The 21,358-nt window shown below is 58.3% G+C and overlaps 2 protein-coding genes across 9 annotated transcripts in view; one reads left to right on the forward strand and one right to left on the reverse strand.

Annotated features, from left to right (window-relative positions):
• Positions 1-460: 460 nt before the first annotated feature.
• Positions 461-16,528, forward strand: DYNC2I2 (dynein 2 intermediate chain 2). The gene is given in 10 exon segments (XM_004593697.2): positions 461-483; positions 485-641; positions 5,236-5,484; positions 14,274-14,383; positions 14,652-14,809; positions 15,158-15,267; positions 15,386-15,553; positions 15,665-15,897; positions 15,979-16,136; positions 16,225-16,528. Coding segments are annotated over 10 exon segments (1,611 nt in total). The 3' UTR covers positions 16,470-16,528.
• Positions 16,529-16,540: 12 nt separating this feature from the next.
• SPTAN1 (spectrin alpha, non-erythrocytic 1) overlaps positions 16,541-21,358 on the reverse strand; it is a 59,215-nt gene continuing 54,397 nt past the window's right edge. For 4 of the 8 annotated variants that reach the window (XM_058672791.1, XM_004593516.3, XM_058672789.1 and 1 more), the window contains 10 exons: positions 21,038-21,247; positions 20,553-20,849; positions 20,323-20,435; positions 20,036-20,053; positions 18,194-18,248; positions 17,669-17,865; positions 17,522-17,575; positions 17,284-17,430; positions 17,064-17,211; positions 16,541-16,935 (listed from right to left, as the gene is read on the reverse strand). In XM_058672791.1, coding sequence (XP_058528774.1) covers positions 16,810-16,935; positions 17,064-17,211; positions 17,284-17,430; positions 17,522-17,575; positions 17,669-17,865; positions 18,194-18,248; positions 20,036-20,053; positions 20,323-20,435; positions 20,553-20,849; positions 21,038-21,247 — 1,365 coding nt within the window. In that variant the 3' untranslated portion in view covers positions 16,541-16,809. Of the gene's footprint in view, positions 16,936-17,063; positions 17,212-17,283; positions 17,431-17,521; positions 17,576-17,668; positions 17,866-18,193; positions 18,249-19,123; positions 19,187-20,035; positions 20,054-20,322; positions 20,436-20,552; positions 20,850-21,037; positions 21,248-21,358 lie in introns of all 8 variants that reach the window. The other 4 variants (XM_058672788.1, XM_058672787.1, XM_058672786.1 and 1 more) reach the window with 2 other exon arrangements.

Genomic DNA, 21,358 nt, shown 5'->3' on the forward strand with positions numbered 1-21,358 from the left:
GTTTCCCATCATCATTGGATTGCGGCCAAAACTAAGGTTCTGAGGGGGACACTTGACTCTAGCAGCAGGCTGCAAGGCCTCAGAAGCGTTTGCGCCCCACCGCACCCTTAGCTTCCTGTCTTCTCCTCTAGGAGAAGTCGCCCGGCGCCATCTTTGAACCTGGTAGCCAAGCCCCAAATTTCGCACTTCTTTTTGCTCAAAAATTCTCAGGTCGATCCCGAAGTCTCCCTTTCTGAGTATAGGCGTGTGGGAGGATTCCAAACTGGTCACGCCTTTTCGTACTAACCGAAAAGCCTCATTCATCTTTTTCTCCTGCTTTTAGGAAGTAGGGCAGGTTACCAAATCAAAAATGGCGCCGCCATGCTCGGCTCCCAGATTGCACCTCGGGGAGACTTGGGCGGGGAAGGGGCGGTGAAGGTCGCGCGGGAGTGCGCCGGCGCGAGAGGGCGGGGCCGTCTCTATGGCGACGCGCGCGCGACCCGGGCGGCCGGCGTGGACGAGTAGCCGCGGCGGCGCTGGCGACCGGCGGGGTGGACGGCACCGAGGGCCCGGGGCGGCCGGCGCCGCTCAAGGATGAGGTCCTGGGCGTGGTGTCCGTGCCTTCGCAGTGGAGGGGCGTCCAGGGCGTCCGCGGGGAGACGGTGAGCTTGCGGGCCGGGACGTCGGGCGGGCTTCTCAGGAGAAACCGTTTTGTGTCTGCATTTTTTAAAAAAATTTTAATCCACAAAAACGAGGACATAAGAAAATATTAAAAAGGGCCCCTTCCCCCCTCCCGCCGCCCCTGCGATTGGCATGATTTTGTGTGGCCTGCCATGTCGAGGCGCTTCAAACTTTCCCCCAAGACCTAACAGCGTTGTGAATTAGGTTTTCGGTTTTTCTGGTGGTTTAATGAAAAGCTCAACAGTGTGCATCTCTCAGATACATGGATGAAAAGGGAAGCTGCCAAGGGGTCCAGGTAGGGGCCGCGGTAGCAAAGGCTCTGCCTCCTGCAGTGTCGGCATCCCCTGTGGCCCCAGGTTCGAGTCCTGGCTACGCCACATACCTGCTAATCTTCCTGAGAGAGCAGCCAAGGATGATTGGAGTCCTTGCGCCCCTCTGCCTCCGTGGGAGACACAGATGCAGCTCCTGGCCCAGCCTGGCCGGTGTGGCTCTCTAGGGAGTGAGCCAGCAGATCAGTTTCCTGCATTTGTCTCTGCCTGACGTATAAATAAATATACTTTTAAAAAGTCCAACTCAGTGGTGGGCGTCAAGCCGGTGCCCAAGTACGGGTGCCCCTTACGTCTTGTTCCAGAACTTGCCTTCCTCCGTGAGCACTTCTCCCTCCCCAGAGGCCCCTGCAAGTGCGCACCTGAATTTCTTTTGGTCTTTTCATTCCCAGGCCCACCTGGGCTGCCCCGCTCCCTGTAGCCGCGCCCCTCCTTGGTCTGTGCTCGCGGCGCCCCCTGCTGGCCGGTGTTCCTCGGAGCTTGAGCTGTGGTTTGATCTCTTGGGGGTTCTATGAGTGTGTACCCCACTTCTGGACCCGGGAGTTGGCCTCGCAGCTCCAGGCTGGCAGGCAGCAGCCAGGGCAGAGGCCCTCCTGGCGAGCTTTCCGCCCCAATGCGCTTACCAGGTCATTTCAAGTCAAATAGGAGGCTGCCCCCAACCTGGCGCATGGTTACCCGCCCCCCAGGACACTCCCTGTCCCACCTCGTGTCTCGCAGCTGGTACAGCATGCACCTGCCACCTGGCTTGGTCCTGGAGTGTCCACTCCCTTCAGCCTCAGCCCAACTCCCCAGGACAAGGGATGAGCCTGGGGAGAGAGCAGATTTTGGGGAGGGGGGATTTCCCTTGCCCAGCAGCGACTCAGCCACCCTCCTTCACTCTGCCCAGTAGGGGTGGCGGGAAGCACAGGCCCCACGGGCTGGAGACTAACAAATAGGCTGCTGATGCTGCTGCTTTTAAGGAGTTATTTATGGCCCTGGTGTGATGGTTCAGTGGCTAAATCCTCACCTTGCACGTGCCGGGATACCATACAGGTGCTGGTTCTAATCCCAGTTGTTCCACTTCCCATCCGGCTCCCTGCTTGTGGCCTGGGAAAGCAATAGAGGATGACCCAAAGCCTTGGAACTCTGTGCCCGTGTGGCAGACCTGGAAGAAGCTCCTGGCTTCGGATTGGCTCAGCTGCAGTCAGGTGACCACTTGGGGTGTGAACCAGCGGATGAAAGCTCTTTCTGTCCTTTTCTCTGTAGATCTGCCTTTCTAATAAAAATAAATAAATCTTTGAAAAAAGTTTATTTATTATTTTTATTGGGAAGGCAGATCAGATTTTACAGAGAGAAGGAAAAACAGATCTTCTGTCTGCTGGTTCACTTCCCAAATGGCTGCTGAGCAGATCTGCAGCCAGGAGTTTCTTCCGCGTCTCCCATGGGTGCAGGGGCCCAAGTGAAGGAGCTGAGAGGTGTGGACTGCAGGCTCCTCAGGAGCCAAGAACAGCTGGTGGGATGGTTTATCTTGGAGCAACCAAGTCTCCAAGCTATCTCTCCTTCAAGTCTCCCTCTGGCCGTAAATTCCAGAAGAAGGCTCCCCTAGCCCCAAGGCTGTCTCCTCTTTCCCTTCCTTCCTGTTGGCTAGATTGCTGTTCCCTTTTGGCTAAATCCTCCCCCCCAAGTGCCAGGATCCCACAAGGTGCAGGTGCCTGTCCCCAGCTGCTCTGCTTCCCAGCCAGCTCCTGCTTGTGGTCTGGGAAGGCAGTAGAGGATGGCCCAAAGCCTTGGGTGTCAGGATTGATCCAGCAGACAGGAGATGTTTAACAGAGAAATGATTTTATTAAACTGCACTGCGGCCATCGTCCATGTTTTTAGTATATGTGCTGCGAGCACACGTCCATGCTTTTAGGATGACGCCCCTTGTTAAGGAACATAGCCCAAAAAGCCCTGGTGGCAAAGCTCTGGTGACAAGGCCGGGATGTGAGAGCTTCTGTTAACCCCGAGTGGAGCAAGAGTCTCCAAGGTTCCTAGGATGCTGTGCACGGACCCCCATCTCTCCTCCTCTTCTTCAAAGACTAATTATATGTTTGAAAGGTAAAGTTGTGGAGAGAGAGATCTTTGAATTGCTGGTTCACTTCCCCAAATGGCTGCAGTGACCAGAACTGGGCCAGGCTCAAGCCAGAGCCGGGACCTTCATTGGGTTCCTCCACGTGGGTGCAGGGGCCCAGGCACTTGGGCCACCTTCTGGTACTGCAGTGCCAGCCCCAGCTGTGTTTACCGGAAAGGCAGAGTAGGAGGGAAAGACAGACAAATCTTCCATGTGCTGGTTGACTCAAACAACTGGGGCTGAGCCGTGTCCAAGCTGGGATTCCAGCGCGCCCTCTGGGTCTGCATCGGTGGCAGGACCCGAGCACCGGGGACCTGGTGTGCTGACTTGCAGCTGTGGTGGCCGGAAGCAGGGCAGGAGGTGCGGGAGTTGGGACTGACGCTGTGATGTGGGGTGCAGGTGTCTCGGGTGGTGGCTCAGCCTGCTGTGCCCTGGCCCCTGGAGATGATTGTGTTAATTGTACCCAGTGCATCTGTGTTTGGACTGTAATCTGTCACGTGTGGTCAGGTGTGGAATTTTCTGTGTATCATGTTACATCTCTGCTTAGAAAGTAGATGTGTTATTTTCAGGTTAGGTTTGTTCAACCTGTAATATTAAAATGAGATTCGTCCTAGAAAATGGCTGTGAAGAACTTGGATGGCCGAGAGGGCAAACTGTTGAAACAGCCCCGGTAGTTGGCACTTGGTGCTTGGTGCTGTTGGGGTGAGGGTGTAGGGTAAGCTACCATCCAGGATGACCGCATCCCATGTTAGGGTGACAGGTTAAATTCCGGTTACTCCGTTGCTGCTGCTTCCTCTTCTTCTTTCTTAGATTTATTTATTTTCATTGGAAAGGCAGTTTTACAGAGAGGAGAGACAGACGGCCCCAGCGCTCAGGCGCCTGCTAGCCACGTGGGCGACCTTGTGAAACTCCTGCACTGTGTGGTGCTGGCACGTGGGGCGTGAACTAGTGGACAGAAGAGCTCTCCCTCTTTGTCTCTCTCCCCAGTTCTGCCCTTTCAGATAGGTAAACTCGTAAGTATATGAATCTTGACTTTTTACTTTTAAAATATATCTTTAAGAAAAAAAAAAAAACCCAGACTCCACAGTTGTCTGGTTGTGGTGTGCAGGGAGTTTGCCGTGTGCCCAGCTGCAGGTCCTGGCCTGGCAGTAGCTGCCCGGCGGTGCTGCCCTTCTTCCTCTGCAGTGTGCTGTCAGGCCGTGGCCGCCTCCGGCCCGTGACCTTCCTGGGGAAACTGGCTGTGTGTGAGGCCCTGCAGCCCTGCCTTGGGGCAGACGCGCCCCACGCCAGCCCCAGGTGCTCCAGGCAGACCGCTGGCATCAGCCAGGATTTTGGGTCCCAGAGTACACGCTGTCACACACTTTTGGGCCCGGCCTGCTGAGGGCAGTACAGGGACCATGCGGCCTCATCCCCTGGGAGAATACGACCCTCTAGCCGGTGCCCAGCTCGCCCTGCCTCCCCCCCCCTTTCCTGCCCTCTCCTGCCTGGCCATTCCTTCTTGTCCTTCACTTGGCCCGTCAGCTGTCCCCTCCTTGGTGGCCTCTGGGTGCATGGTACTCTCTGTGACGGCTTTCTCCTCATCTCACGCTTGCCCCACAGAAGTGCCAGGTGCATAGGACCCCTGCCCTGAGGGCGTGCAGACGGAGTGGGTGCTCACTTTGCCTCCTGTGGACAGGAGCGTGGGCTGTGTGCAGGTCTGATGCTGGGGCGGGGGGACCCCATGTCCCCGGAGACAAGCTCAGAGCCTGGGGCTGCCTGAGTAGCACGTTCCTGGGTGGAGCAGCTCCTGCCCTGCAGAACATGGGTGGGGGTCCTTGCCTGGGGCGTTCCCACGCTTGCCCACACCCAGAGAGCCTGTCTGTGCCTGTATCCCATGGTGGAGGGGTGAGCATGGGTGGGACTGGGTGACATGTCTCAGACCCAGCCTGCTCCGATCCCAGTGGCTGCCACAGAAGACCCCTACGGGGAGAAGGACCCTGCGTGGGTCTCTGGGACCTGAGGCTGTCAAGACACGGGCATTCTCACTCCCTCAGGGCAGACAGGGACCTGGTTGGCTTAGCTGAGGCTAAGCAGCTGAGGGGCTTGTGGGGATGGGGGCGGGTCCGGAGCAGTGACCGTCAGCGTCCGAGGTGGTGACCTCATTTTGATCTCCCTCCTCAGAAAAGCTGCCAGACGGTCAGCATTGGCACTGCTGAGGCCACCGTGCAGGCCTGCAAGCATACGGATGTGCAGGTGCAGACGGAGGCACCCGAGCTGCCCGGCACGCAGCCTGCATCCCGGCGGGACACCCCCCGGCTGGCAGCCTTCCTGCGCAGAGTGGAGGCCATGGTCATCCGAGAGCTCAACAAGAACTGGCAGAGCCACGCCTTCGACGGCTTCGAGGTGAACTGGACAGAGCAGCAGCAGACGGTAGGCCATGGGGCTTCTGGCCTGGGGGTACCCGCTCTGTGGTAGACGGAGTGTGGTCTGCTCTGAGGCCTTGTCCTGCGCCAGCCCCGTCCCAGTGCTCCCAGGTCCAGGCTTTGTTTGCCAGGCTTCGCCCCTGTGCAGAGGTAAGGAGGCATCGCGCCTCCGCCCCCTCCTTGGTGGCTGCCTTGCTGTGTCCCCTCAGTGGCTGGGGGACCCCCAGAGCAGCAGCCCTTCCAGAATGTCATGGTGCTGGCGGCGGGGCAGGACGTGAGGGCAGGCAGGCACCCACCACTGGCAGTGCGCTGTGCTTGTTTGATTTGTTTTATTTTTATTGCCAAGTCAGATATACAGAGAGGAGGAGAGACAGAGAGGAAGGTCTTCTGTCGGATGATTCACTCCCCATGAGACTGCAACGGCCGGTGCTGTGCCTATCCAAAGCTTGGAGCCTGAAGCTTCTTCTGGTCTCCCACACGTGGGTGCAGGGTCGACTGTTTTCCCAGGCCACAAGCAGGGAGTTGGATGGGAAGTAGGATTGCTGGGATTAGAACCAGTGCCCATATGGGATCCTGGCAGGTTCAGGGCGAGGATTTTAGCCACTAGGCTATGCTGCCGGGCCCTTTTTGCTTAATTTTTAAAGATTATTATTTTTTTAAAGATTTATTTATTTTTATTACAAAGTCAGATATACAGAGAAGAGGAGAGACAGAGAGGAAGATCTTCCGTCCGATGATTTCACTCCCCAAGTGAGTGCAGTGGCTGGTTCTGTGCTGATCCGAAACCAGGAACTAGGAACCTCTTCCGGGTCTCCCACATGGGTGCAGGGTCCCAAAGCATTGGCTGCTTTCCCAGGCCACAAGCAGGGAGCTGGATGGGAAGTGGAGCTGCCGGGATTAGAACCGGCGCCCATATGGGGTCCCTGCACATTCAAGGCGAGGACTCTAGCCGTTAGGCCACGCCGCCGGGCCCCAATAAAAATAAATTTTAAAAAAATGTAAAAATTGATTTGTTTTCCTAATTTGACAGGCATATTGATAGACAGACTCCCCAACTATTAATTCATCTAAGAAATGTCTGAATTCACGAGGGCAGGGCTGGGTGGGCAGAGCCTGGAGCTGGGAACTTGGCTGGGTCTCCCACTTGAGTAGCTGAGATCCAAACCCATGAGCCTTTGCCACTGCCTTCTGCCTTGTGGGCTCCACATTAGCTAGGAGCTGGAGGCCGGGGCTGGGGACGCATTCTGTTGACATGTCTGCCAGGATCTGTGGTAACTGGAAGCTGGAGGCTGGGGCCGGACCCTGAAGCCAGGCATTCCAACATGGGACACAGATACCCCAACCTCCAGGCAAAAGCCAGGCCTGGTATTCGACTTTAAAGACTTATTTATTTGGAAGACAGCGTTGCAGTGAAAGAGGAGGAGGCAGCAGTGTCCTTGTTCACTGTGTGAATGGTGTTGCCTGCGGAGCTGGGGATCGGAGTGGCTGGCCGGAGGGGTCAGCCTCGGCCTGGCTCCGTGAGCGCCACGCCGCTTGGTTACGTGGCTGCGGGCACAGACATGGGACGGAGAGACCGTGTGGCCCAATGGGGTGTCAGCAGCTTGCTACAGAGCCACAAGAGTTGTATTAATTTTTTTAAGATTTATTTTAGTTTTATTGCAAAGTCAGATATACATAGAGGAGGAGAGACAGAGAGGAAGATCTTCCATTCACTGGTTCACTCCTCACGTGACCGCAATGGCTCGTGCTGCCCCGATCCTAAGCCAGGAGCCAGGAAACTCCTCCGGGTCTCCCATGAGGGTGTAGGGTCCCAATACTTTGGGCCGTCCTCAACTTCTTTCCCAGGCCACAAGCAGGGAGCTAGATGGGAAGTGGGGCTGCTGGGATTAGAACCGGCGCCCATATGGGATCGCGGCGTGTTCATTGTGAGGACTTTAGCCCTAGGCTATGCCGCCAGACCAAGAGAATTGTATTATTATTTTCAGATAGAAGATCTAGTTGTGAAATCCTGATGTTCAGTTCAGATATCTAATTTCTTTCTTTCTTCCTTCCTTCCTTCCTTTTTTTTTTTTTTTTAAAGATTTATTTATTTTGATTAGAAAGTAAGATTTACAGAGGGGAGGAGAGACAGAGAAGAAGATCTTCCATCCACTGATTCACTCCCCAAGTGGCCGCGTCGGTCAGAACTGCACCAGTCTGAAGTCAGGATCCTCTTCTGGGTCTCCCACGCGGGTGCAGTGTCCCAAGGCTTTGGGCTGTCCTCAACTGCTTTCCCAGGCCACAAGCAGGGAGCTGGATGGGAAGCGGGGCTGCCAGGACAAGAACCAGCGCTCATATGGGATCCTGGCACTCACAAAACGAGGATCCCAGCTACCAGGCCACAGTGCTGGACCCCTCTTTTTTTTTTTTTTTTTTTTAAGATTTATTTTTATTGGAAAGGTAGATTTATGGAGAGAATGAGAAACAAAGATCTTCCATCTGCTGGTTCACTCCCCAGGTGGCTGCAGCAGCCACGGTTGAGCTGATCTGAAGCCAGGAGTTTCATACGGGTCTCCCACACGGGTGCAAGGTCCCAAGGCCCTGGGCCGTCCTCTACTGCTTTCCCAGGCCACAAGCAGGGAGCTGGATGGGAAGCGGGGCTGCCAGGACAAGAACCAGCGCTCATATGGGATCCTGGCACTCACAAAACGAGGATCCCAGCTACCAGGCCACAGTGCTGGACCCCTCTTTTTTTTTTTTTTTTTTTAAGATTTATTTTTATTGGAAAGGTAGATTTATGGAGAGAATGAGAAACAAAGATCTTCCATCTGCTGGTTCACTCCCCAGGTGGCTGCAGCAGCCACAGTTGAGCTGATCTGAAGCCAGGAGTTTCATACGGGTCTCCCACACGGGTGCAAGGTCCCAAGGCCCTGGGCCGTCCTCTACTGCTTTCCCAGGCCACAAGCAGGGAGCTGGATGAGAAGTGGAGCTGCCGGGATATGATTTGGCACCCATACAGGATCCTGGCAGTTGTAACGCAAGGATTTAAGCACTGAGCCATTGTGGTGTGCCCTAGATATATAAATTGTTCAAAAATTTTTAATTTCCTTTGAAAGGTAGGGAGAAACTGACAACGCTGTGCCAGCAGCCGTAGCTCTGTGTGGACCAGGCTGAAGCCAGACCCAGCAGGACCTTGGAGTGTCCTGTGTGGGTGTCAGGACCCAAGCACTTGTCCCCTGTGCCTGCCAGGGGCAGGTTGTCGAGGAGCCGGGTGCGAAGTGGCTGGACCCACGTGGGCACTGTAGACCGGGTGTGGGTGTCTTGGGGGGCTAACCTGCCATGCCCCCAGGCTGAACCCCCAACCAGTGAAAGTCAAGGTGGAAGGAAAAAAGGGTGTAAGTTTCATTTCTAATTTAATTTTAATTGATTTTTTAAAACCTTTCCTTCATTTTTCTTGGATTTAATATATTTTAAAGATTTATTTATTTTTATTGGAAAGTCAGATACAGAGAGGAGTGGAGACAGTGAGGATTATCTTCCGTCCGATGATTCACTTCCCAAATGAGTGCAATGGCTCATGCTGCCCCGACCCGGAGCCAGGAACCAGGAAATTCTTCCAGGTCTCCCACGCAGGTGCAGGGTCCCAAGGCTTTGGGCCGTCCTCGACTGCTTTCCCAGGCCACAAGCAGGGAGCTGGATGGGAAGTGGAGCTGCCTGAATTAGAACCGGCACCCATATGGGATCCTGGGGTGAGTTCAAGGCGAGGACTTTAGCTGCTAGGCCACAGCGCCGGACCCTCCTCCATATTTTTTTTAGATTTAATTTTTTTTATAATTATATGGTTGATAAGGGTGGGAAGGATTGAGGTTTTTGGGAAAATTGGATGAACTCATTGCTTCTAGATTTGCTATTTCTTCTTGTAATTTCTGGGGAAAGGGAAGAGACAAAGGGGAACCACTCATGACTTTCCACTGATTTTAGTTTTGATGTTTACATAGTTGATCAGGCTGTGAAAGATTGGGGACTAGGGGAAAGTGGACAAAACCATTGTTTCCAAATGTTCTTTTTCTTCTTCCTCTGTTTGGAGAAATGGGGTAGGTAAGGGGAGAAGCCGCACCCAGCCTCCCAGCTGCCTCTGTCTCCGTACCTGGGGATGGGGGTGGCCATCCGATGTCAGCCCAGGATCCCCGATGTGGGGTGTGCCGCGCGGGTTCTGTGTAAGTGGCTTTGATAATTAGGAAAGGCTGTCAATCTTGCCAATCCAAGGATGAGGAAATCCTTCCAATGCCCGTTGCCTGACATAGTTGACCTTAGAGTCCCGATTTGCCCAGATTTGCGCTGTGAATACTTGGTTGTTGTCCAACTTGTTCTGCCCTCCTTCCTCTGCTGTGGTACCAGATGTCCTCTGCGGGCCCCAGTGGGCTGCCGTATCTTCCGAGTGCATCTGAGCCTGCTGCTGGAGTCCAGCTCCAGCTGAGTTCGGAACTCGGGAAGGGCATGTGGAGTAGGTGTAGAAAAGAAACGGACCACTACAATTTCAGGATCATAATGGACAGTGCGAGAAAGCTGTCCACTTTATTTATACAGAAGCAGTCACAAACTCTGGCACTGACTTTTCACACCTGGTCAAGCGGGCATTCCTAAGGATAGTTTTGCGAATTGCTTCACCTTGAGGCAGGATATACAGCCATCCTGAGGTCAGGAGGTTCTCAGTAAAGGGCATATATCAGTCAGTAACACATTCCTACTACAATGCTCATTCTACAACTTAGTCTTGAATTAGTTAAGGGAGGAAGTGCATCACAGAAGGAGGGACCTAAAGATCAATTAAAGAGGGAAAGAATAGATTCCCACTACACCTGGGCACTTACCTCCCTTGGTTAGCATGTGGTCAGTGGGGTAGGTTGAGACAGCATGAACAGTAAAAGGTCCTTTCGCCAAGACGTTAGCAGCAGCATCAACTTCCAAGGTCACATGGATAATAAAGACCAACTCCGCAGAGGCAGACAATGCTTAAACAGATTACAGAATTCTCAGCGGGGTTGTCTGGTCTCCATGCACAGGGAGGTGGAACTGCCTTCAGGTGGATGCAGAGACATCCCCTGGGCCTTGCCATGCAGCGGGAAATTCCTTGCGGCCCTGCCTACAATGAAACAGTTCTCTTCACACCTCGTGTCTTCCACACCCACAGAAAGGACCCCAGCAGCCTGCCATCCGCAGGAGGACCAGTTCTGATACATGCATTCTATGGTTCGACCACCAATCCCGAACATGGGCCCTCATGTCCCATCATGCCCTGATCTGTGCCAATCCCCAGACTCCCTGTAAGCCCCCACACCAAGCCCCCACCAACATGCCACCAGGTGGCCAGTGGGCTTCATCCAGTTCCTTTGGTTCAAGGCCACCGGGCTAGGCCCAGGGTTGGGTTCTTATGTTAGACTTCCACTGTGGTCTACACAGCCCCAGCTCCTGGCTCACCATTCTCTGCCTCCTGTGATCCCGTGCTGAGGCTGTACTGTTGTCTGTACAACCTTTCTCCCACTTCCTGTTTGAGCAGTTCCCGGGATTAGGGAGACACCAAGTGTTCTAAATAGCTAGGTTGTTGGTAGGCTGATCTTGCCAGAACTTGTTGACCGTTAGGTCTGAGGGCCACACAGACCTATTTTGACCTGTATGATGTTGAAGTTGGTATTTCCCCTGTGGGACCGTGCACTGAGCTCAGTGTTTGCTCCCAGCTCAGTGCATGCGCAGCAGCTGTTGTCCCTGCAGGCTTAAATTTTTGCCACAGTGTACAAAATGGCAACTGATGTGCCACAATTGGAGTTCTTGATCTGCTGGCTGTCAGGTCTGCGGGTTACTCGGACTTGTCTTGGGTGGAACCTTTAGGATGTCATGCTGTTGCAGTTCACTGAGCCAGAAATGAATTCACTCCCAGCTCAGTGTATGTGCAGTCATGTCCCATAGCCTTTGTCTCCCTACACAAAATGGCGTCCAGTTCAGCTCTAGGGGATGGGTTGGGCTGTAAAATCCTCCCTGTTCCCTCACCGCCTATCTGGGACCTGCCACTCTGTCTCTGCTCCTGGTCAAATCAAACAGACCAGCAGGACGGGCAGTTCTTTGGGTTCACCTCCTGAGCTCCAGGTGAACGTCCCTTCCCAGCTGCTGCTGCGGTTCAGATCCCCGCTGGCTGAATGCCGCTGGGTTATTGGTCACTGCAACACCACACCATTGTGCCCGCTGCTTTCCTGTGTCTGTCAGTCGCCAGGTGCCCCTCTACTGTCGTTCTGTCCTTTCCTCTTTCCTGGAATGTGCCCTCTCTGCTTCACCCTGGCTAAGGCTTCCCTGAACATGTCCTTACCCTATTCTGCCATCTTGATTCTCTGGTTATTTTAGTTTTTAAAAAAGATTTATTTATTTATTTTTTACTGGAAAGTCAGATATACAGAGAGAAGGAGAGACAGAGGAAGATCGTCCATTCGCTGGTTCACTCCCCAACTACCTTAGCTGAGCCAATCTGAAGCCAGGAGCAGGAACTTCTTCCGGGTCTCCCACATGGGTACAGGGTCCCAAGGCCTTGGGTCATCCCTGACTGCTTTCCCAGGCCACAAGCAGGGAGCTGGATGGGAAGTGGGGCCATCGGTTTTAGAACTGGCACCTGTGTGGGATCCTGGCATGTGCAAGGCGAGGGCCTTAGCCACTAGGCTACCACACCAGGCCCTGGGTTATTTTAATTGTTAAAGAGATTTGTTTCTTTGAAAGGGGCGTTGCAGAGTGAGGGAGACACTGACAGAGTCCTGATCTGGCTGCTGGGCTGGGCCAGGCCAACGCCAGGGGCCTGCTTCTTCATCTGGGTCTCCCCATGGGCTGTCGGCGCTCAAACACTTGGCTTATCTTCTGCCACTTTGTCATCTTCTGCTTCAGCAGGGGCCTGGATTGGGAGTGGAGCAGCTGGCACTCAAGCCAGCGCCCTTATGGGACACCAGCATTGCAGGTGGTTTAATGTGCTGTGCCACAATGCCAACCCCAAATTAAGAGAGAGAGAGAGAGAGCCATCTTGCAGTCGCTGGTTCAAACCCACAGCAGCCAGGCCTGGACCAGGCCAATGCCCGCAGGTGGGAACTGCATCGGGGCCTCCCATGTGGTGGCAGCGACCCCGGTACTTGCTCTGTTACCTGCTGTCTCTCATCTTGTATCATCAGGGAGCTGGGACATGAGCCAGGTGCGTCCCAGGGTGCCCAACCCCCTTCCCTAGAGGTGTTGAAGTGGGAACATGAAGCTGTGGCCGTTCTCCCATCACAGTGGGGCTGGTGTCATGCAGCAGTGGGTCAAGCCTCCACCTGCCACACGAGCATGCTCTGTGAACTCCAACTCAAGGCCTGGCTGCCCCAGCTCCAACCCAGCTCCCTGCTTTGCCCCTGGGAAAGCAGCAGCAGATGCCTCATGTGCTTGGGGAGGCACAGAGGGAGTTCCAGGCTCCTGGCTTCTGCCTCGCCCTGCTCCAGCTCTCGTGGTGCAGCAGGGAACCAGTGGATGAAGATCAGATCTCTCTCTTCCCCTCCCCCTCCTTTTCTGTGTAACTCTGCCTTTCAAATAAATGCACAAATCTTCAAAAACAAAAAACCAAGTTAGTCATCGGTGAGCTGCCGGTGCTCTGGGGCAGTGCCTCTTGCTGTCCCCCCCCCCGTTGTCTCAGGTGCCACTGTTGATGGGCTGTTTCTCACACGGCCCTGGGGGTGGCTCTTCTCTCTGCACCTCCAGACAGGAGGCAAGGGGTCCGTGTGAGTGCACCTCCATGTCCAGCAGGTTTGAGGGAACCGGGTGAAGACACTGGCCCGCAGTGAAGGCCCCGCCCCGCACAGGATGCCCTGTCCTCTGGGCTCTGTGTGCAGCATCCCCCCGGGGCTGTATGCGCCTCCTTTTGGAATGTTTGCTTGAGAGACAGAGAGAGGGATGGCCAGATAGGTATTCTACAGGTGGAGATGAAGCGAGGTCTTGCATTGCTGCTTCCCGCGGTAGGAACTCAGGTGTCCCGTGGGGTTGACAGGGCACATGTGCTCGAGCCCTCTCCTGCCGCCCCAGCATGTCGGGAAGCCACCGACAGGGAGGCAGACCTGCAGGCCTCAGGACCGATCTAAGGAAGTGTTCTGGTGGCAAGCAGCCCTCTGAAGCCCACAGTCCTTGGGGCCAAGAGGTGGAAGCACCCCAGTGCCCAGAACTGTAGGACTCATCGTGGCCCGGGAGGGAGAGGGCCATGGCACCTGCAGGCCTGCCTGGCCAGGGCAGCCATTGGGGAGTGAACTGGGGGGTGGAAGATTCTCTCCTCTTTCTCCCCTTCTGATGGGGCGTGGTCCCTGGCACCTGTCACCTGGATGGCAGTTTAGCCTACTCTTTGCTGTGCCCACCTTGGTGCCAAAAGCCCAGGTGGCCAAACTGTATCACAGACTTGGCAATGTGCTGGTGAGCACTTCAGCTCAGTGAAAGGCCAGGGCATGGGGCAGTGGTGTGGGCAGCGAAGGCTCACTCCGCATGGCCGCAGTGGCTGTGCTGGGGGCTGGGAGCTCCAGCTGGCTCTCCCACCGGAGTGCAGGTGAGGTTCACAGTCGCATCGCTGGTGCTTGAGTCCTCTGGGTTTGTGGCTCCCTCAGGGGCACCCCAGCTGCACGCTGGCTGTTAGTGGCCTGCGTTCCAGGGCTGTGGGTGCCGCCCGCCTGGAACATGGAGCGAGCGCTGCAGGTTTTCCACAGTGCTGGCCTGGCCTCTGTGCTGGATGGCATGAGGCTGCCTGCTGCGGCTCAGGCCGGGCTGTTATCTCTGCAGGTGTCCTGCCTGCACACCCTGGGCTACCCCCCAGCCCAAGGCCAGGGGCTGCATGTGACCAGCATCTCCTGGAATAGCACAGGCTCCGTGCTGGCCTGTGCCTATGGCCGGTGAGTGAGGGTGCAGGCAGGGTGGGCACTGCATGGCGAAGGGGTGGCTCCGAGAGCCTGACAGTGCAGGCAGGGGCAGTTGAGACCAGGCCTTCCTCACCCTCCCTGGCAGCTGGACCGCCAGTTTTCCCACCTGCCCCTCTGTGGACCTGGGGACCCTTTAAAAGGGTATGTCACACCCTCAGAGGGACGCAGACACAGCTGCTCTGGAGGCAGGCGCCACCAGCCCAGGGGCTGAGCCTGCTCAGGTCGGGCTGTCCCTGTGCAGGCTGGACGATGGGGACTGGAGCACGCTCAGGTCCTACGTGTGCACCTGGAACCTGGATCGGCGCGGCCTGAACCCCCGGCAGCCGTCGGCGGTGGTGGAGGTGCCCAGTGCCATCATGTGCCTGGCATTCCACCCCACACAGCCATCGCACATCGCAGGTAAGTGCTGCTGGCACCTGCCGCCTTCCTCCCAGGGAGCCCATGGTCTGGCTCTTGCTGCTGCTGGGACAAAGCAGCCATCCTGACCTTGGCAGTCTGGGCCCCAGGGCTGGGAGACCCCTGGGGGACAGGTGTGGTTACCTTGGGAGCCACTCAGGCTGCAGTGGCCCAGGGCCAGGTGTGCCTGAGCCTGCTGGGAGGGGCTGGAGTTGGGCAATGGTTGGCTGTGAGTTTGCCATCTGGGGGCAATGCCAGGAGAGCAGGGAGGACCCAGTTTGAGGTCTGGGAGACTGGACAGTCCCTGAGGTGGGAAGGGCTGTGTCCTGTTGCATGTTCTGGTCTCTGCAGGAGGGCTGTACAGTGGTGAGGTGTTGGTGTGGGACACAAGCCGGCCTGAGGACCCACTGCTGTGCCGCACCGGCTTGACTGACGACACCCACACAGACCCCGTGTGCCAGGTTAGCCTGCAAGGAAGGGGTGTCTCCCTCAGAACGGAGGGGAGGCTGGCACCTGGCCTTCCCCCAACCCCCAGGGGCAGCTGGGTGCCCTCTGCATCCTGCCTTGCTCGTCTCCCAGGTGGTGTGGCTGCCGGAGCCCCGCCCCAGCCACCGCTTCCAGGTACTGAGTGTGGCCCCCGATGGCAAGGTGCTGCTGTGGCAGGCGGCCGGGGCTGGGCGCCTGCAGCTGGCCGAGGGCTTTGCCTTGGTCATGCAGCAGCTGCCGCGCAGCCCCAAGCTGAAGAAGGTAGGAGGGCCCTGGGTGCTCCCTGGAGTGGGCCCCGCTGCATGACCCCGGGCCACGGGCAGCGGCGTGCAAGTCCCTCGGCGCTGACCCCGCTGCTCCCTCTGTCCGCAGCCTTCCCGGGGTGAGACTGAGGTAGGGGCCACGGCCGTGGCCTTCTCCAGCTTTGACCCCAGCCTGTTCGTCCTGGGCACGGAGGGCGGCTTCCCTCTCAAGTGTTCGCTGGCGGCAGAGGAGGTGGCCCTCACGCGGCTGCCTAGCTCCGTGCCCCTGCGTGCCCCAGCACAGTTCACTTTCTCACCCCACGGTGGGCCCGTCTACGCCGTCAGCTGCTCTCCCTTCCACAGGCAAGGGGGCTGGGCCAGGGCCATCCCCGGAGGGTGGTCTGATGGCAGCGGTCCTGTGCCCTCACACACTCCTCCGTTTAGGAATCTGTTCCTGAGCGCTGGCACCGACGGCCACGTGCACCTGCACTCCATGCTGCAGGCCCAGCCCCTTGCCACGCTGCAGCTGTCGCACAAATACTTGTTCGCCGTGCGTTGGTCCCCAGTGCGCCCCTTGGTTTTTGCTGCTGCTTCTGGGGAAGGTAAGGGAGAGGGTACGGGGCCCTGATCCCCTAGCAGCCCATGATGTCTGCTTGTGGGGCCCTGCACCCTCAGCCCTGCTCCCCACAGGGGACGTGCTGCTCTTCGACCTTCACAGAAGCTCCCAGAAGCCCAGTGTCTCCATCAGGCAGACCCCAGATGGCAGCCCTGTGTACTGCCTGGAGTTTAACCCGCAGCAGACCCAGCTCCTGGCCACCGGCGACGCCAAGGGCGCCGTGAAGGTGTGGCAGCTGAGCACTGAATTCACGGCGCAGGGGCCCCGGGAAGTGGAGGACCTGGAACAGCTGGCCATGGAGGTGGCTGCCCGGGGGTGACTGGAGCCCGTGGGCCTCCAGGAGCTTGCCGCAGGTGGAATAAAGAATCAAGGGCTGTACGCACGTACGCATGTTGAGTCTTTTATTTTTCACGTGGAAACGGTGCAGGGGGAGGTGGGGAACGAGGGTGCAGCCGCTGCCGAGGTTTCTGGTTGGAATGACGGCAGGGCCGGAGACACGGGCCCCTGCAGCAGGGGGCTGAGGGGACCGGAAGCGGTTCATAGAAGCACATCTACTGCCTTACCCAAGCTAAGCAGGTGCATGGCTATGGCACAGGCAACCCTGCAGGGCGGACGGACATGCAGCGGGCGGGCGGCGCAGGTGGGCGTTGGGCCAAGGCTCAGTTGACAAAGAGCGAGCGAGTAAATTCGACATAGTCGAAGGCGGTGGGCAGCTCGCGGCCCTTGCCGTCCACATAGGGCTTCATGTGGGACACGCAGTAGTCGGCTTGTTCCCGGGTCAGGTTCTGCGGGGGGAAACCAGTGGCTCAGTGGCCCCTCAGCTGCCCGCCCACCCTGCCAGGGCACAGCCTCCTGCCAGAGCTGACGGGGCCGGGGCTGGGCTGTGCCAGGCTGCAGCCCTTGGCCGCCGTACCTGGTAGAGCTCCTCCTTGGTCACGTAGGGCTTTCCCTCGGCGCTGAGGGCCCGGAAGGCGCTCTCGATCTCCTCGCTGGACTTGACGTTCTCGGTCTCCCGGCTGATCATGAACGCCATGTATTCTTGCAGGGAGACGTGCCCATCCCTGGAGGGCAGCAGGGCCGTGAGCAGGCTGGGGGCCTGAGGCTGACCCACTCTCCCCGGCCACGGCCTTTACCTGTTGGGATCCACCGTGTCCAGGATTGCCTCGAACTCGGGGTCTGGCTCCCCTTCCTCCACCATGGGCAGGTCGTAGCCCAGGGAGCGCAGGCAGGATTTGAACTCCTGGTGGTTCAATCGGCCGGACTTGTCCTTGTCGAAGTGTCTGCAGCACAGGGTGGGGAGGTGGGGGGTGCTCAGCGCCACAGCCCTGTGTCCCTCCAGGCAGTGGGTGGCAGGACGGGGGCTGTACTCACTTGAACATCATGCTGAACTCCTTGAGGGCCTCCTCGGTCACGCCCGTGGTGTTTCTGTGAGCCAGAGCCAGCAGGTCAGGAGCAGCCCGCCCGCCCGCCCACCTGCGGCCCTGCCCCCGCCCACCCACCCGCGGCCCTGCGCCACACCTGGCCTGGATCTGCTGCTCCAGGTTGTGCTGCATGCGCATGCCCAGCTGGTCCAGCTGGTCCCACTGCTGCGCCAGGCCCACGGTGCTGTGCTCCGTGTACTTGTTGTCCAGGATGAGGGCCTCCTCCATGGCCGCCCCCAGGTCCTCGATCTTCTTGAGCTGGCTTCTCATGGCTCGGATCTCCTGGTGCTTGCGCTGGGTGCAGGGACGTGGGTGTGGACGTGGGTGTGAGGCTCCCTCAGGCCCTCCTGGCCCCTTTGCTCCTGGCCTGGCCAGAGGCCTGGGGAGCTGTGGTGAGGCTGAATGGGGGCACTTGCCCCGCAGAGGGGGCGACTGGGCCGCAGCCCCAGATGGCAGCATCGCTTTTCTCAAGATTGGGCCGAGGTGGAGAGAAGCTACCCGGACATGACAATGGCACATGTCCAGGCTGCTTCAGGGCCACCACCTCCCCACGCCTCGATTCCACACCTGGAGCCCAGAGGGAACAGAGCCCCTGAATGCAGGCTCATGGCAGGGTACTCACTTTGGTTGCTTCAAGCTGGGACTCCAGGGTTCCCGATTCCTCCACCATGCAGGACCTAAACACAGACGTGCAGTGAGGCAGGGTCCCTGGCAGGGAGCGCTCACACCTGTCTCCTGGCTACAGCCCTGCCTGGCAGTCTTGAGGCCTTTTATTAAGGCTGGGAGCAGCTGCCCTGGCTTGCTGGCCCCAGAGGCCAGGCACGCAGCCCCATGGCCTGCTCAACTGGGGACCCTGTCACATGGCTCCTCAGCCTGGTGTCCCTTGAGGGCTGACCTGGGAACACAGTGGCTGCAGGGCCACGGTGGGGCTTGCAGGAGGCCAAGCAGCAGCCCCAGCAACTCCTGGAGTCTCCCTGTGGCTCCCGAGGGCGCCGCACTCGGAACAGCACCAAGCAGGCTCGGATGGGGGCTGTAGCCAGGTCCCGCTTGGACCCCACAACCCCAGGTCCAGGCTTGGAGGATCAGGGGGGCGTGGGGACCTGCCTCCTTCCCAGAAAACAGTGCAAGTCACAGGTGGGCACCAGTGGACAGAGACAAGAGAGCTGGGGTCACGTGCAGGGCAAGTTCACACAGTGCACAGGGCCTGGGGGGGGTCAGCCCGGCCTCCCCATACCCACACGGGTCCCAACCTACCCTTCTGCCCCAGAGAGCTGGGGGGCACTCAAAAAGCTCCCCAAAGTCAGTGCTCTAGCAAAGCAAGGCACTCGGCTTCCTCCTACCCCTGCCGGTCACTCAGTCACGCCACGTCCCCCGGGGAAAAGCGGCACCCCAGGCCCTGGGGCAGGAGGCTAGGTGCCGGTGCAGGGGGGAGGACAGGCCTTCCCTCCCAAGCGGCCAGGGTGGTGGGTTAGTCAGAAAGCGGAGCCGCCTGGGGAAGTTGAGAGTGCATCGGAAAACCACAGTGAGGAAGAGAAAAAAAGAGGAGAAGAACCTTCCAGACAGGTCATCCCCAACTTCATACTGATAGACACGAATGACCCGACGATACGCTATGCTAGTCAAAGAAAAGAAACCAAATGAATACACCGGAGGACAGCGACAGCGCGCGGAAGCATGAAGCATGTGCAAGGCGGCCTGGGGCTGGGTGGGGCCTGTGCGCCAGGCGGCCCGCCCCCGCAGCAGCTCACATGGACCCAGGCCAGGCAGGACAGGACAGGGACAGGGCAGGGGAGAACAGCACCTCAGGAGGACAGAGCGAGAGCAGCAGGCACAGCTGTGGGTGGGGGAGCTGGAGGCCAGGCTGTACCTCGGGGCGTGTGCCAGACCCTGGGCCATGGGCAAGCAGCCGGGTCAGCGGGGCCCATCGCCTCTAGCGATGGTGTGGGTGGCCGCAGCCTCAGCCTGGTGGAGGGCTGCCCCTGTGAGGCTCCTCTAAGCCCTGGCTCTCCCTGTGGGTGGTACTGGGCACAGCAGCCTTCTGCCAGGGTACAGTTCTGGGCACCTCCCTCCTTGGCTCAGCCCTGGTGGGTGTCACTACACAGCCCACCCTCAGCCATGCATGGACGGCAGCAGCCAGGCCTGGCCGTCTGCATTTGGCTTCGTGGTCACTGGCTGGACTTGCCCCCTTGTACTGACTGGGTAGAAGGGTATGCGGAAGGGCCAGTGGGGTCCCTGGCTCTGCCCTCTGCCTGGGCACCTGTCCTCCCCTGAGTGTGCCCTAGGAGTCTACACGGGAAGGGGAGAGGGGCTTCTGGCACATGGCAGGCTCCGGCGGGGGCACAGGGACAGGGGCATACAGCCCGCCCTGGGCATGAGGCCCATCCTGGGATCCTCTGGGACAGGGCGAGGGACAGCACACGAGACGCCACCACACGAGCCCGGCAAAGAAGAAGACAATATTAACCCATCGAGGAGATATGTCCTGTAGTGGGGTCCAGGCGCCACAGACAGGTGTCCAGACAGCAGCGCAGGTGCAGGGGGACAAAGGAGACACGAAAAAGAAAAACAAAACCAAGAACATCAGTACCCGCCCCGAGGAGCCCCACGGGATCCCGTGCCGCTGTCAGTCACTGCCAGGGCCACACTCCCACCCAACCCTGTAGGATCCCGTGCCGCTGTCAGTCACTGCCAGGGCCACACTCCCGCCCAACCCAGGACTCTTCTGTCCCCAGCGGGCGGCTGGCTGTGCACCTGGTCTCCTGGATCCACTGGTGGAAGGCATTGGCGTGCTGGGCGAACTCCTGGCGTAGTTTGTCATTCTCCTCTTGCCGCCGCTGCTCCTTCTGCAGCTCCAGCTCCCGCTCCTGCGGACCAAGGGGCAGGTGTGGCTCAGCTCGGCCCCAGGCAGTGCCTGGGAACCTGGCTCTCCCTTAGCCCATGTGGAGCCTGAGCTGGCCTTGGGCAGGCAACAGTGGGCGCACCTTGATGATCTTCTGCAGGTTCCTCCAGGTCTCCTCCAGCGCCTCCATGGTGAACCACGTGTAGGGGTTGGAGGCCACGCGGAAGCTCTTGATCTGGCGGTCCAGCTCGGCCAGCTGGTTGAAGTCAGCCTGGGCGGAACTGAGCGAAGAGCGGAAGGCGTCATGGGCCTCACGCAAGGCCTTGATCTCCTCCAGGGAGTTGCAGCGTACCGGGTCGGTCAGGTCCTCCTCGGCATTCTCGAACCAGCTGTTGAAGGCCGACGCCTTCTTGGCAAAGGTCAGGAAGAGGTCCTCTACCTGGAAGTGCAGGGCCGGGCTGAGGGTGGGCCGTGGCTGCTGCTCCCCGGGCCGGCAGCAGGCACAGCACGCAGACGTCTGCCTCGCCTCCCCTTTGGTGCGTACCTACATCTACTCCCATCTCCCTGTTGGCTAGTCGCACAGCCTCCCCTGTGCCCACACTCTGGACCCAGCCTGGTCCCACTCACCTTGCGGAAGTGGCTCTGCGCCTCCAGCAGCTTCTTCTTCCGCGTGGCCGAGTTGGCCAGGAGCTGGCTCCACCGCTTCATGAGGGCAGCGTGCCTGGCCTCGATGGCCTTGGACTGCACGTGTTTGGCAGCCAGCAGCTGGTCCTTGAGGGCTGTGATGTTGGCGATGCCCTCCTGCTGGAAGGCCTGCAGGCCAGCATCGAAAGTCTCCTGCAATGAGGAGGACAGCCCTTGTGCAGCACCACACGAGTGGGCTTCTCCAGGGCACCAGATGGCATGCCAGCTGATTGGCGAAGTCCTCCCCAGCCTGGCACCTGCTCA

The sequence above is a fragment of the Ochotona princeps genome, chromosome 14 (genome assembly GCF_030435755.1).
Source record: "Ochotona princeps isolate mOchPri1 chromosome 14, mOchPri1.hap1, whole genome shotgun sequence".
NCBI classification, from domain to species: Eukaryota; Metazoa; Chordata; class Mammalia; order Lagomorpha; family Ochotonidae; genus Ochotona; species Ochotona princeps.